Source organism: Mugil cephalus, chromosome 7, assembly GCF_022458985.1.
Source record: "Mugil cephalus isolate CIBA_MC_2020 chromosome 7, CIBA_Mcephalus_1.1, whole genome shotgun sequence".
In the NCBI taxonomy this organism is placed as follows: domain Eukaryota; kingdom Metazoa; phylum Chordata; class Actinopteri; order Mugiliformes; family Mugilidae; genus Mugil; species Mugil cephalus.
Genome location: NC_061776.1, coordinates 5,472,474 through 5,488,676, shown reverse-complemented (window position 1 = coordinate 5,488,676; position 16,203 = coordinate 5,472,474). Strand labels below are relative to the sequence as shown.

At 42.8% G+C, this 16,203-nt stretch overlaps 1 protein-coding gene across 4 annotated transcripts in view; it reads right to left on the bottom strand.

The window, feature by feature from the left end:
- Window positions 1-982: 982 nt before the first annotated feature.
- Window positions 983-16,203, bottom strand: part of LOC125010337 (ATP-dependent 6-phosphofructokinase, platelet type-like) — a 33,580-nt gene continuing 18,359 nt past the window's right edge. For 2 of the 4 annotated variants that reach the window (XM_047588891.1, XM_047588890.1), the window contains exons 13-22: window positions 14,351-14,497; window positions 11,882-11,952; window positions 11,634-11,721; window positions 7,574-7,726; window positions 5,374-5,538; window positions 4,275-4,336; window positions 3,572-3,683; window positions 3,396-3,495; window positions 3,205-3,310; window positions 983-2,073 (exon numbers count right to left, since the gene is read on the bottom strand). In XM_047588891.1, coding sequence (XP_047444847.1) covers window positions 1,917-2,073; window positions 3,205-3,310; window positions 3,396-3,495; window positions 3,572-3,683; window positions 4,275-4,336; window positions 5,374-5,538; window positions 7,574-7,726; window positions 11,634-11,721; window positions 11,882-11,952; window positions 14,351-14,497 — 1,161 coding nt within the window. In that variant the 3' untranslated portion in view covers window positions 983-1,916. Of the gene's footprint in view, window positions 2,074-3,204; window positions 3,311-3,395; window positions 3,496-3,571; window positions 3,684-4,274; window positions 4,337-5,373; window positions 5,539-7,573; window positions 7,727-10,184; window positions 10,338-11,633; window positions 11,722-11,881; window positions 11,953-14,350; window positions 14,498-16,203 lie in introns of all 4 variants that reach the window. The other 2 variants (XM_047588889.1, XM_047588888.1) reach the window with 1 other exon arrangement.

The window sequence follows — 16,203 nt, the reverse complement described above, 5'->3', positions numbered from 1 at the left end:
CGATAGTTGTCACTATTCATGACAACTGTACGGGGGGTGGATTTCTTTTCTAACTCATTCATTTATTTATTTTTTATTAAGGTTTAAAATTCTACATAATTAAGGGCGTTCCTGCCTTGAGTGACCGGTGGTAGCCTGAGCTAACAGGTTGCAGAGAGTTGGGTGACCGGGTCTCAACGTCTGACATGACCCCCTCATGTTGATATTTGGAATATAGAGCTCATCCAACATGGCGACCGCCCACTTCACGCTTCATTTTCAAGGTTCAGAATCCAGCGGGTGACGTCACGATGGGTTTGTCCATAGTTTATACTGACAGTGGTTGAGGTGTGAAATTTGTGAAAGGGTTGTTTTGTTGGTACAAACTTGTACTTTGGGGAAAGCTTTAGTAAATCATTCAGGTGTCCACCTACACCTGAAGGACACGGGACATTCCTTCGAAGATGACAACGTCCACATTTTAGCCAGAGAAGACAGATGGTTTGAAAGAGGAGTAAAGGAAGACGTCTGGGGGAGATTTCAATAGTCTTAACTTCCGTCCTCAGGAAGGTTTACACCTTGAGGTTTGAGCCTCTGACTGATCACGGTAGAGAATCATTCATTAGAGAAAGAAGACTTCATAAGTCTTGCATGTTTAGGTCCAGAACGGAGCCTTTATGAATCCAGGTCCCAGGTTGAAAAAGACAAAAACGGACCCAAGGAAAACTGGAGAAAAAAAAGATTGTTTTGGTACGTGGCCAAAGAGTCTCCTCTTAAAACCGGGAAGAATCTAATCAAGCAAGTTTATCGATGGGGCTGCATCCACAGATGTTCTGATTTAACCCTCAACTCCTCCACAAGACCTTAGGAACTGAAGAAGCTACTCAGCTAAAACATCTTCAAGTAACTCCAGTTGTCGTCACTGAACGTGTTTGGACTAATATCATAGTCTACAGTCTATTATGAATGGACAGCTGCATACACATCAACACAAAACTCCTCCTTTCCACACAGTAAATACTTTATTACTCTGACAGGACACTCACATCACACTTGCCAGCACAATACGTTGAGTAGTTCCAGACATTTCTATTTATTTATTTTTATTCCCCCCTCAAACCACCTCACTGCCAAACTACAGCAACAAACTGGACGCTAACGACCACTATAAAGATGCCACATAAACAAAAGCCGGGGGGTGGATACAGACGGCGAAGGTGACGACACGACGCGCACTCATGACGAACATTAGCAGGTGGCAGGACACGGACGGTTCAGCCCTGAAAGGCCCGAACACTGAACATCCTGCAGGCTGCGTTCAAGTTTTCAGCGTTTCACAATCACGATGTTAGACCTTGAGCAGGCTGTGGTCCTCCTGGCGTATATTCCCTCTTTAAAAGCAGCTTTGGGAGGAGGGGGGGGGTTACATTTATCATGGGGCTCAAAGTGCTGTAGGACATAAAAATGACAAAAGCTACTTTAAAAAGCACCTCAGCCTTGCTTTGTTTCAGCTCCGCTAGGTATCTTTAAAAAAACAAAACAATTTCAGCTACAATTTGGGACTAAAACTTTAATACCTATACAGTACATAATGAGAAGTGCATATATATATATTTTATATATTATTTTAGGTATATAATAACTTTGGGGATCTAGAAAGTACTCTGTTAGCGCTGCTAGCGTGTTTAAACTAAGTGTTTATATCTGAAACCTCAAATTTGATGTAATGGTCTAACCTAGAAGATCCCCTCTGAAAAGTGCCTCGTCGTCACCGTACGACATTTTAAAATCTACCTTAATGTGTGTGCAGTCAATCGGCAGTCGTTCAGTGGCTGTGTCAGCAGCTGTCACTGTTTTTTTGTTTGTGTTTTTTTTTTTTATTATCGTGAAGCCGTTTTCCCGTCGGAGTGAAGCCGGCGGCGTCGCCCGCGGACGCCTCAGATGGCCGCCGAGGTCTTGCTCTCTTTGGGTCTGAAGCGGGTCACGTGCTCCAGCTGGCCCGAGTCGGACACGTCGTAGCTCGTCTTGTACTTGGCGAGGATTTTCATCAGGGGACGGAGCTTCAGCCACCACTGCTCCTTCGGGATCCTGTGGCTGGAGGGAGAAACGAGACGCTGAAACATTTGTTTCTGAAGGAGCATTCTTAGACCTACTCCACCTTTAAACCTGAAATAAAACCACTGTCCTACAAAAACATCTGCTAGAATTTAAATAATGACCTTCTGCTTTCAGCTTCTTAAATGTGTCGTGAATCGTTATAAATTCAGTTGTGTTTATGTTTCATCGAGTTATCAGCAATGCTTCCTCTCCAATCTGCTCAGGTGTAGGACCTGCATCTCCGCTCTGCACCGTACTCACTTACGTACGAATGTTTGATACGCCACCAGGGTCTGTTCAGAAAACACGCGAATCTAGGAAGTTCACCACAAACGGGTTTACCACACATCCTTAAAAAGTCTTACAAGACACTGAATTTATTAATGTAAAAGTGAGGCCTTAACTGGCATTAAAATGTCTTAAAAATTGCAACTAATCATAAGTAGGATGTTATGATAGTGGCTGTAAACCCAGGGGAAACACTGCACGACATAGCTTCAAAATAAAACTGTTTGACTGGACCAAAAAGTCATATTTTACTTTATTTGGTCTTAAATTTCATTTAATTTGTGGCATTAAAAAACTCTTAAATTTAACTTGGCTTGAGCTGTAGGACCCAGGCGCTGCTCTAATACAAAGGACAAATCATATGAAGAACAGCTAAACTTTTCAAATCTGAAGGATTCAAGTTCAAGTGCTAAGAAATATTTATTTAAGCATGGCCACTACTCTAAGGATCTGCAGAAAGGTCGAGTAACTCTCCAGCTGTACCTGAGTGTCTGGAACCACTTTTCCAGCCTGTGGCCTTCATAAGGGTCATCGAGAAACAATTACTCTTAAATAATGCATGAAGTAAAAAAATAAATAAAAATAGTGTTTTACTTTGCAGCAGTCCTGACCTTCCTGTAAGTTGTTTTCCTCCTGTATGCACCTTGGTGGCTCATATTTGATTAAAATAACGCATTTAAATTCAAGTGTCGTCAGTGTTTGCAGCGGCGTCGAGTAGCATCACCCCTGTAGACTTAGCTGCAGTCAGGGCGCGTTTTAACTGGATGCTCGCGCTCGTACGGTGCAGATTAATCAGGAAGGCTCCCTAAAAACAGAAACTTTTTTTTGTTTTCTCCTTACACAAAATCAGTCTCATCCCGGAGCTGCGACACGGGCTGAAAGACCAGAGCTCTGCGACGCATCCCCAGCAGGCAGGCGGTGTCGTCCGAGTTGGCGAACACCCTCCCTGCGCGGAGAAGCAAGTTAAACGCCGCTCGTTCACAGATTAACAAGGAAAGACACGAGACCAAGGAGGAGACTCCCTGGATTACCTCCTTTGTACGACTCCTTGAGGGTCTGCGTGATCCACTGGATGGCTTTAGCAGCGACTTTGGTGCCAAAGTTCCTATCGAACGGAGACGGAGCTCCTCCCTGTGGAAAGGAAGGTGCTGCTTTATTTACACTCACGGACAGAGAGGTTTGCCCGCGTTTGCGTGCGTTTCCGTACCTGCTGCATGTGGCCGAGGATGTTCTTCCTGCAGTCGAACACTCCTCGTCCTTCCTCGGTGTACAGCTGGTAGACGAAGTCAGTGGTGAAGTTCTCGTTGCAGTTCTCGTTTCTAAAGACGCGTCAGAGGAGGCGTCGCAAAAGTTAAAGGACAACTTCGACCAAGGACTCGAGCGCCCTTGAGCCGGGGCAGCGACCTGCTGTCCACCTCAGCCTGCAGCCACTCCTGTAATGCACCACCCTGTGTGTCTGTCTGTGTGTGTGTGTCTGTCTGTGTGTGTGTGCGTCTTGTAATAAATGAAATTACGCAGGTGCAAACCTCAGCACAGGCACACAATGTCACCTACGCTCTGTCCAAAATATTACGTTTGACCCATTTCCACAGGACTTCCATCCTGCTGGGAGCGACTGAGGCGGCGTGATGGTGCAGTGGATTAAAATAACCACAGCAGAGGACACGGAATAAAGTCTGAGGAGGTTCACATGATGTCAGAGGGATTTGTTTTTTAAAAAAAAACACTAATTTTATCCAATTTAAAGTTTAAAATGCATAACAAACGTGTCACTACGTGTTATCACAAATAGTCTTTTAGTCCTGTTTGCCTTCTCTTTGTAAGCAAAAGCCTGAAAACACTTTATGTGGTGAAGAGCTTGGAAATGTAACATTAAATAATATTTAAAAAATGAACGTGCAGAGCCTCACCTGAGCACCAAGCCCCTCTGGATGGTCGTCTTCATCTTCTGCGTCAGATGCTCCACGTTGGCCTGAAAACACAGAGTAAATCCTCACGTTGAACAACCGCCTGCAACCCGCACGAGCAGCCGATGCAGCCGTAAGTCACGCTGCCCCGTCTCCGCGTCGCTCCCTGCCGTGCAGGGGGGCGTTTAAAACAGCAGGGGGCGACATAAGCGCCGTTTTAAAAAAAAAATTAATAATTTAAAAAAAAAAAAGCCTGATGAAGCTGAGTTAATGCAACAGAATTCCTTTACTATTATTATTATTATTATTATTATTAGGAGAAGGAAAAGAAAATATTATTTATTCATGAATTATTTCATTTCATGAATGTGTGTAAACACTTTGACTTTCCAGTTAATTAGTTAATTAACTTTAGCTGTAAATCTTTGTAAATAATACCTTCTTTGCACTATTTGGTATATCCTATGTGGTTTTTGTTTGCACTGAAAAGGAGAAGCTCTCCAGTCTACAAGACTTTGCAAAAAAATAAAGTCCAAAATCATTCAGACTAAGACTTAACCAATAATGGTTAAATTTAAGACGTATGATAAGGAAAAATAAGGGGGCTCATACTGAAAATTAAGTGGTAATAAATAATTAAGATTTACGACTTGACCAAATATAATTTACAATGCAAAATAAGCTTAAAACATTTCAAGGCCTTAAATTGTGATTATCATCTTTTAAACTTTTTAAGACTCTGCTTCCGAGCAGCTGAAACATAAAGTGTGAATTCTGTGCGACCGTGTCAACATAAACACCGACGCCTCTAATCTCCTGGGACGGGATCTGCCCGTCGTGGGATGAGTGATGCAGCTCAGAGGTTATTAATAAGTTGCTTCATGTGCACTGCTGTAATCTGGGTCACCCGCGCGCTCCTGAAACATCCAGGCAGCGACCGACTAACGGAAGCACGTGAGCACTGATCTGGGAGCGGAGCCACGAGGACAAAAGTGCTTAGCGTGGCAAAAATAAAGTCAGAAATAAAAAGTAGAAAGCAGAGATGTTTGCTTCCTGCTCGTTCTTGCGGTGACGCATCGTCTCTTTTTTGTCCACCACTCACCTGGAGGTCGCGGATGTCGAACGGCTCCTCGTAGATGTAGACGGTGTCGGCTCCTGCAGCCAGGCCGCCCACCGTGGCCAGGTATCCGCAGTACCCGCCCATGGTCTCGATGATGAAGACCCGGCGCTTGGTGCCGCTGGCCGACTGCTTGATGCGGTCACACGTCTGCGTTCACACGCGGGTTAGAAAGTTATTAAACGAGGCAAAGGTGCGAGGAGGAGGAGGGACATGCAGCTCCGAAGCAAAGTGTTTAAAGTAGAGCTGAAACTGTCAACAATCTCCCAGATGTTTTAAGTTCAGTCATTGAATATAAAGATGTGAGTTAGCATCTGGAAGTAAATTTATAGAGTAAATAATTATAAAGGGAGAAATATTATCAGCAGCAGCTCTGCTTTAAAGAAGATAAAATACCTGCAGATCATTCTGAGAGCACAGGTCGACTCAGCAGACAGAATATAAAACTACATCATGTAACATCTTAACATTATAGAGTCTTCAACTGGGGGTCGGTGACCCCTAGGGGGTCCGCAGAGGTACTGCAGGGAGGTCCTGAAATCTTTGGTTGATTAGCCATTTTTTATATATTTTTTTTTAATTTTCACCCACAAGTTTAAATTTAAAATTAAATTAATTTAAAACCCCATTAAAAAAGAATCCAATATATTTTAGTAAAGGAATAAATGGAGGTAAAGTGTAAAGCGTATTTTCTTCAGTTCTGACTACATCTGGAAATGCATCAGCTCTCTAAGAAGAACGGTCTTCTGCAAACTTCTACAGATCAATAAAGAGACTGGAAACAATCGGTGGCTGGGTTCACACGGACGCTAGCGTTCCACTGACAATTTTCATACAAATACATCAGTTCACATTTTTCTGAGCTTTTCTTTTCTGTTCCTCGTGAGGTGAACATCATGTGATGAGTTTCTAGGAGGAACAGAAACAATGTGGGCAGCGTGGCTCTATCTAAATAACCTTCTTCTTGATCAAACAATTTGGGGGAAAAACTCATATTTTTGTTACATTTCCAGCAGATATGCCTCGGAGCAGCTAAACAACTATTTTGTTATATTAGCCCTTTCATGCATGAATCATGAGAACCTTGGTCAATTTTTTTGTTTTTGTTTCTGTTTTTTTTTTTTTTTTTTTTTTTTTTTATTATTCCTCTTTAGGCATATAAAAAAATATGCATTTTTTTTTTTTTTTTTTTTTTTTTCCGGAAACCATTTTTCAAGAAGTTACAAAATTGTCCACTCACATGATTAATTACAAATTTCTCCTAGTATTAAATAAAAAAAAAAACTTTAACAGTTATATTAATTCTTAGATTGTGTGTCTGGCTCTCTGTCGGCCATCTTGATTTTGAGTAAAAATAAATAAATATTTAAAAAATTGCACTTCCACTGACGGGCCAATTGGTACAGGTATGGTACAACCCACACATATAAAAAAAAAAAACATCTTTTGATTAGCTGTCCACTGTAGTGATCACTATGCATGAAAGGTTTAGAGTCCAAATAAAAAGCCTAGAATTAGATCCGGGAAAATGTAGCCACTGAGCCTGAATTGTTAGAAATGTAATTTATGTACCATCAGAGTCGACCTGTGCACTTCTTGGCTGTAATCAGATGAGTGGAGTCGACCAGATCAGGAGAGACTACAGTCAGACTAAGGTTTCACTGTGTTCTCCCTGGAGGCGGACTCCACCCATCTGGTACCAAAACAAAAGCACCTCTGAACATTCAACAGCATCTTCCTCCATCCAGCAGGACATTTAATGCATCAGCAGTAAAAACACGAGGAGCAGTCACTGACATGCAAGTGCATTACGTCGTTTCTCACAGCAGCAAAGTGCGTACTCACAGTGGCGGGACTGTGCTTTAACTTCTGTTCAGCAGATGAACTGGGCTCATAGCTCAACACTCTGAAGCATGAAGGACTGACTCAGTGTTTCGGAGTCTTAGCAGGTCAACCCAGACTAGATCTACTTCCTTTATGAGATTTTTATATGCATCAGAAGAGTCAATACTTTCCTAAATGTAAAAATCACATCGTATTTAGCTTCCAGTTCCTCCTGACGTTCACTCATTCTCACATTAACACACATTAGTTCTCTTTGAGTTTTTTTTTTTGGGAAGAACAAACCAGCTTCTTCCCTTTAAGGAAACGGTTAGTTGTTCATGTCACGTCCCCGACCCCTTACCTCCACGATGGCGTTGAGGGACGTGTCCGCTCCGATACTGAGGTCAGTGCCCGGCACATTGTTACTAATGGTGCAGGGCAGCATGCACATCGGGATGCAAAACTCCTCGTAGCTGGACCGGGCCTCGTACAGCTCCAGCAGGGACTCTAAGGCCTGATGGGAGGAGGGGGGGATGGTGGTGGTGGTGGTAATATAGAGTTAGACCACTAGGGGGAAGACTGCACGTCTGAGACCCTGTGAGTGTGTCCTCACGTGGGACATAAGTGTGTATGCACAGGGTGCATCGTGGTCCCTCATCTTCTATCCTTTGTTATTTGATTTGTTGGAATGAATCCAAGGTTTAGTCTAAATAAAATGCCAAGCAAACTAATAATAGCACTTCTATGCTTCATACAAACAGGAAGTCATACAATGTGATCAACCTGGCAGCAGTGGATGTTAATAAGCTTTAAAAAAAAAAAAAAATAAAATGCTTAGTTTGGGTTTACTACAGAAATCCACCTGCAGAATTATTAATAGTTAAGATATAATCTGTTGCTGCTTTAGGAGTCAACATTAATGACCATGAACGTGCAGCTCTGTGACGTGTCTGTATGACTCTGGCTCTCTCCGGGGGATGGGAGGGGGGGACTTTGGCTTCTCATTGGCTGAGAGGAGATGGGATGGACGGGTGGTGGGTGGTGGGGGTTCACATGTGACGGCGTTGACGCGACGAGATAAAGACCGGGGCGAGACTCCGGAGCAATGTGGCCTTTTATGTCCAAAGAAAGCGAGGCGTAGCAGCAGCGACGGCGGCGGCGGCGCAGGAGGAGGAGGAGGAGGCCTGACTTGGCTCGAAGCAATAAGCCTTCAGTGCACAGCAAGCAGAGTGTTGGGTTGAACCACACCGCCGTCCACTCATCTGCTGCTTACCAAACAAACACACAGAGAGGGCCGCACGAACACGTCAGAACATGCCACAACACACGACTGCATGCCCCGACACTTACCTGGGACCTCCGCTGACCCGCTCGCCTCCATCAGCAGCAACCAGCATCGAGGGACCGTTTCATTATTATCTCCCATACGGAAAAGTCTCAGTCTGGAACTAAACTCACTAATATTTCCAGGTTTTTCTCATATGTGCGTTGCCGCTAACGTTGGCTACCTCTAAGATCTGGTTTGTTTATGTGAAAGCAGACGGTGAGTGCATTCCACTTTCTTTTCCACTACCGGTGTTTACACAAAACGTTACAGTCAACTGACGCTTGACTCTTCTCAAAACTACCGTCACGACTGACGCTGCCAACAGCGAAACTCTGCTTACACAAGCAGACTTTCATGTGACCACAACGCTCATGAATTATTGAAGTGAAACTAAAAACCCAAGAATAAAGACTGACTCCACCATTATGCTGAGCCTTGAGCTAGGTATGATGTTGGTTCTAGGTTTACTTCTCGTGGTCAAATCTGACCGTCTTGCTACTTTTACATGCTGTGTTTGCCATTTTAATATATTTTGCAAATCTGGATTTTTACTTTGTTTATTGTTTCCAATGATTACTATAAATGTGGCTTGATATCCTTTAAGCCCTCATAAAGGGCGGTAACACACCAAGCTGGATGTTTAGCGCATATATTGTTTTGGTCATTGAATTTTCTGTTCAGAAAATCAAAAAAAACAAAACAAAAATGGTTCGGTTTTCATTTTAAAATTCAAAAATTCAAAAATTCTAATTGAAATTCAAGGCATTTTTCTTTATCGGTTTTGAGAATGGATAAATAAAACTTCTTAAAAAAAGTGTCTATTTTCATTTTCTGCTTCTAAAAAAAATGAAAAATAAAATTGTTAGAAGACAAAAACTAAAAAACACCTGTTTTTTCCATTGACTTTGAAACCAGAAGTTGCCGTTTTCAAAGTAAGAGCGTGTATGAGGACGATGCTGTGTTTAAAACATGAGACGTCTATCTGTTGTTTCCCTAGCTAGCCCAGGCTAAAATGTCTTTAGAACCTCAATCTAACGTGATTTTTGATGTGATGGCAAAACAAGGCTTGTCATCTGCAGAAATCTCTGCACAGATTATTGTTAGCTAGTAGCTACCTATTCCCTGATTATATGTAGTTGTTTTTAGAATTTACCTGAAATACGCAGCTTAGTTTTTTCTGCAGTCATGTCGTCTTCCCTGAGACTCTTCTACTGTTTCAAAAAACAACGTACTGGATCCACATCCATCTACTCCTGTTACACAGCGTCGTCCTCATACGTGCTCTTACTTTGAAAACGACAACTTCTGGTCGCACAGTATGAAAGAAATGGGCCTTTTTTTGCTTCTGTCTTTTAATGATTTTATTGTTTCTTTTTAGAAACTTAGAAAATTAAAAGTGACCATTTTTTTTAAAGTTCTCTTTTGTCCATTTTCGACCACTCCTTTACCGTTTATCCTGTTTATCTACAATTCCTAATTCTTAGAAGTTCTACACAATGCCCTCCGCCCTCCATCTACCACGTCTCGACCGACTTATTTAAAGTCCACCCTCTGCTCGTTGACGTGAGGAACGCGAGCCGTCCATCAGCGAAGCCCCAACAGACTCCGACAGACCGGGGCGAACTCCAGCCTCAGCCTCACTTACATCAGTGATGGCATTCAGAGCCGTGTCTGAGCCAATGCTCAGGTCTGAGCCGGGTATGTTATTGGAGACGGTGGCGGGGACCATAACCATGGGCACACAGAACTCCTCATATTTGTCCCGCGCTGCAGAGAGTTCCAGTAATCCCACGTAGGCCTGCAGCGGTGAGAGCCAGCGTCTTATTGGTCAATGTTTGAGGAACTGAACACAGATGGGAGGAACGTGAAGGGGCCTAGTGCCCAGGTCGTTGCGAGTGCAGCTGACAAGAGGGCGTGAGTGAGTTTCTTGGAGAACATCATGATGGGCATGCTTTTAGGGGATAAATAATATATATTATGAGCAATTTTCAGCTATTTTCAGTTACACATCAATGTACTTAAAGCAGCACTGATGGATTTTTTTGTTATCATTCCACTGGAGCCAAATGTTTGTGCGCATGATGAATGCAAACTCCATTTTAGCTGCAAGATATTCCACCTCCGTAGATAACTAATGACTAAAACAAACTAAAACAAGGTATAAGTCACTTATTATGTAATATATGCACAGGATGCTAGATCTGCTAAGCTAAAAAGTTATAGATGTAATTGCATTTTCAAAATCTCCTGTCATAATTGTGTTTTAATTTGATGTCGCATTAAAAACCTACACACTAAACAGCTAAAATCCCCTCAAGACTATGAGGAATGTGTCCTGAAATCTAAATTTCGATGCGTCCAGAATGCGGAGGCCATAAACCCACATAAAGGTAAAGTGGGTGTGGCTTATGACACACAGGGTGTGGCTTGTTTTGCAAAGTGGGAGGGGCCTGTGGGTGGAAGACGTGGGGGGAAAGAGGCAGTGATGAGACAAGCAAAGGTCTGGAGGGGGCAAAGGTGGGAGTGTGTTGATGTGTTGATGGGAGGAGCCAAGAGGAGAGAGCCAGGCCAATCAGGACGGACGATGAGACACACACAGGAAGTTGATGTCATGGTTCCTCACACAGAAAGGCAAAGATGGAGGCAGTGTACATTCGTTTGGCCAAGATGTCAAAGTCAAAACTAGTCAAACGGACGTTAATTAGTTTAAATCTTTTGGTTATTTTTATGTTTTATGTTTTATTCTGTTTGGCTTTGCACTTTGGCCAATAAGTAACGCCCATATATGGAGAGACAAGGAGAGAGCCTAGAACATTTAAATGTGTCTGGAGTATATAATGGAAATAAAGGTGTCAAGACATTTTCAAGTTGAAAAATCAGAAAGCGTGAAAAACAGACTGAGCAACGTTAAACAATACTGGAGAGAAACAGTTCTTCATAATTATTTACTGACAACAGTGAATATACGTCATATTTGTCTTTATCTGACTACTCAAGAATTCCACTTTTATCAAATTATCAGTAGCTTTAACGAACGAAACAATCATTGTATTTTTCTAAAACATGTTCAGAGACTAAAAGCGAAGTTTCATACCTCAAATCCTCCAATCACGAGCAGAGCGTTGATGTTGTGGATCCTCATCTGCTCCGCGATCTTATCCAGATGTTTTCCTGGAAGAGTTCTGAGACACGGAAAAGGAAGTAACTGAGAAATGCTCCACGTTTTAATAACTAAAATGACCATTCAACGTCAGAATAACATCCTAATTTATCCACTTATTTTTAAAGACGGACAATGAATTTACCGTCCACTAAATATAAATGACTTTAAGCTCAGATTACCTTTTCGTCCCAAGCAGAGAACCTCCCTGGCCGGTCCAGCCTCCTACATCTCCCCATTTGATCTCCTTGATCTGAAAAAAACAAATAAAAAAAAGTGATAAGTTTGCAACACAAATAACCAGAAGAAGGGATTTATGGACCTCACTGTGAACACTTTTACAACGGAAAGACCATCTACAAAATAAACAGACGCTTAGAAGCTGTTAAGACGGCTTTCTGGGAATTATCTGCACTTCTTTGTTTTATTTTTTTATATATCTGCATTACATCCGAGTGGAGTCAACTAAAACCATGTATATGGGCAAACTAAAACGACCAAATCTAGTCAAGTTGCAGGTTCACATAATATATGACTTTAAAGGATTTTAATAAAAATGTTTGCAGAACATTTTTGAGTTGCACTGAGAATTATCCATTCCTTTAGACATTTGTTGGTTAATTTACAGATTAATTTTATTGTGGTGTGCATTTCAGTTGGTACACAGAAAAAATACACCTCTGCTAGTAACAGTCAGACCAACAAAGTATGTGATGTTAAGTGATTAAGGCGTTCCCTACAAAAGCTCTCTCCAATGGAAGCCATTTTTTGGTAACCAAATGCAACCAATCGGCCCTCAGACGACTTCTAAGGCAACTTCCGTCCACCAGATCTTTGCTGGACCATTACAAATTCCCAACTTTCTGTCACAAATACTTTGCAGCCGAAGAAGTTGGTCTGGCCTCCAGGTTAACCATTTGAGCCAGATTGTAAGAAAATTACTTTACAGCTTTCCTGAGAAAATCTTGAGATGGGTATACACAGGAAAAATGAGTCAGAGAGAGTAAGACCTTTACAGTAACTCAGTCAGAGAATGTGGCGCCAGAATCTGCTCTCGTTGTTATCCGACTCTCATCCCTGTGACGGCGGAGCCACATTCAACGCTCTCCATCATAATCAGTGTCCTACTTAGTCTGGGTTTTATTCAGGGATCACGGCTTCGCTTTTCAATCACGTCTAATCCTTCTGCGTGAGAACTCGCCTCGCAACAGGTCACTGCTACTGCTAGAGCTATTGCTAATGCTATTGATAGAGCTACCACTGGAGCTTCTGCTAGTGTTACTGATCAAACTACTGATCGAGCTACTCATAAAGCTACTGCTAGTGCTACTGATAGAGCTACTGATAGAGCTACTGATCAAGCTACTACTGATAAAGCTGCTGCTGGAGCTACTGCTAGTGCTACTAATAGAGTTACTGATAGAGCTACTAACAGAGCTACTGCTGGAGCTACTGTTACTACGACTATTAGAGCTACTGCTAGTGCTACTAATAGAGTTACTGATAGAGCTACTAACAGAGCTACTGCTGGAGCTACTGTTACTACGACTATTAGAGCTACTGCTAGTGCTACTGATCGAGCTACTGCTACTGATCGAGCTACTGCTACTGATCGAGCTATTGCTAGTGCTACTGATAGAGCTACTGCTACCGATCGAGTTACTGCTAGTGATCGAGCTACTGCTAGTGCTACTGATAGAACTACTGATCGAGCTACTGCTACTGATCGAGCTACTGCTAGTGCTACTGATAGAGCTACTGATCGAGCTACTGCTACTGATCGAGTTACTGCTAGAGCTACTGATCGAGCTACTGCTACTGATCAAGCTACTGCTAGTGCTACTGATAGAGCTACTGATAGAGCTACTGATCGAGCTACTGCTACCGATCGAGTTACTGCTAGTGCTACTGATAGAGCTACTGATCGAGCTACTGCTACCGATCGAGCTACTGCTAGTGCTACTGATAGAGCTACTGATAGAGCTACTGATCGAGCTACTGCTAGTGCTACTGATAGAGCTACTGATAGAGCTACTGATCGAGCTACTGCTACCGATCGAGCTACTGCTAGTGCTACTGATAGAGCTACTGCTACTGATCAAGCTACTGTTACTACGACTATTAGAGCTACTGCTAGTGCTACTGATCGAGCTACTGCTACCGATCGAGCTACTGCTAGTGCTACTGATAGAGCTACTGATAGAGCTACTGATCGAGCTACTGCTAGTGCTACTGATAGAGCTACTGATAGAGCTACTGATTGAGCTACTGCTACTGATCAAGTTACTGCTGGTGCTACTGTGGAAGACTTGCATGCAATTAGCGGATGAGGAATGAATGAGTATATTAAGAAGCCACGTGTCAGTTAAATGACCTCCTAGGAATGCTGCATACCCAATTAACAACCTAATAAAGTGACCTTATTTTACACTTAAATTCCTATTAAAAAATATATGATGCAACATGTACAGCATCATTAAACTGCTTTATTCCTCATTTTTTAAATTGGCAACATGTTTTACTGAGAGAAAAAAAAGGTGAACACATAACACATCGAATAAAGTCCCCATAAACAACAACAAAAAAATTTTGTGCACCCAAAAATAAATAATCTCCTCCTGAACCTTTAAAAGTGTATTGCATATGCTCACCTGTCCTTTGTGGAATCCCTCAAAGCCGTCGCTGACCGCAAACATCTTGTGTCCTTCGGTGATTCCCACTCTGACAGCGGCACGCACGGCGCCGTTCATCCCTGCTGCAGGAGCGCCGACGTTCAACACCGCCACGTTAAAGGAGCTCTGTGGGGGCGGAGAGAGCCAGTCACACACGGATAACGCTTAGAAATCCAGTAAATACACAGCAGAGGAAGCAAAACTTGGCTCTTGGACATGTACAGTAAGGCCTTATGTCACAACGCCTCCAAGCTTTGTCACATTTCGGCGTTGACTCTTGCATTCAGTGTACAAACAAGGCATGTTTGAGGACGATGGTATATCAGCAACTTTTTAGCCCTCGCTGCCTTAAAAAAAATGTCATCCACGTCCCGTTAGCTGCCAAGAAGCCAGGCCTAACATGCAAGGAGCCACATGCTGCTAAAAGATGCAGCGAAGCAGCCGCTGAAGATCAAGCAAATAATCCCCAGCAAGAAACTTAGTTTAACGTCAATCATCAAGACCGAATTTCAAAACAAGCCCCTGTACTTGAGTGTATGCAGTCCACGTGTGAACGCAGGATACATACACTCAATGGCAGAGACTGCAATGTCAGGGTCGGGACTGAGAACAGAGAATCTCAAAATGGACAGGAACCCATGGACTACTGTGCTCCCTTGTAAGGTTAGAGTGTCAAACCTCAATATCTGCAGAGTCCGGGCTAAAATGCTAAAATATGTGCACAGAAATGAGTTCGATTTGAATGAGCCAATAACTCCTAACTTTATTAAAGTTGAGCAGATACCAGATTTACAAGAGGACATCAGCATCCACTAACCCTTTGTACCAAAGACAGCATGGAGCCTGTCCAGTTTGAGTCATGAGACAGACGACTCCCTTTAGGGATTTAAGGAGGCTACTATTTGAAGCAGATTTCTGCTTTCGTCCTCGACAGCACGCCTGCACTGCAGCACTGATGCTTCTCCGTGCACTTCTAAGCAAAAGCCACGGACGAATAAGCCAGGGGCAGACAGACAGACGGGACGACGGGTAACGAGCGCTGACGCTGTCGTTTTGTGGCACTGTTACCGGATAAACACTTGTCTGGGAAATAAACCCTACGGCCCGTGAAGGTTCTCGGTCATCCAGGTCGTTGGACGTCCCAAAAAATGTTGAGTTCCCGAAGACGTTTCACCCAAGTAGCTTCTTCGGTTCTAAAAGACTGGTGGAAATTTGGGTTTAAATGCACCCGAAGCACAAGGGACGCTCCTTTAGAGGAACACAATGTCCATATTTTAGCTGGAGAAGACAGATGTTGTGCATCTATTCAGAATTAGAGACATTCTTTGTGTTTCTTCTGCCTCCTAAACAGTTGTGACTCATCAGAGAATGGACATGGGGCTTCTGTCCTGTGGTGTTATTGCTATGGGGTGGGGGGTCTGGTCTTGTCTAGGTAGGGGCTACAGGTCTAAGTAACATCCTCAGGAATGAATACCAGGTCCAAAAGTTTCCCAGCAGAACACTGAGTTGTCACAAGTTTGTGGTTTCAATTTACTTCTCCTGTTTGTGGTTTCAATATTATGGCTGATCTGGAGCCTTCACTGGGGAAGAAGCACAGATTTCTCCAATTATAGTTGAGTATCTGGTTGGTAACAGACCTTAATCACTTAAACTTCCCACCATCCATTTAGAAACAGAGCAGCTACTTGGATCAAATATCCTCAAGAAACTCTTCAAGTCTAGTTGCCCTCGTTTCAGTAGCTTGTATTTTTAGGTATTAGTCCTTCAGAAAAAATCACACGCTTTCAAATTCTATCTCAGCATTTGAGGAATTTGATGTGAGTGGGAAGATG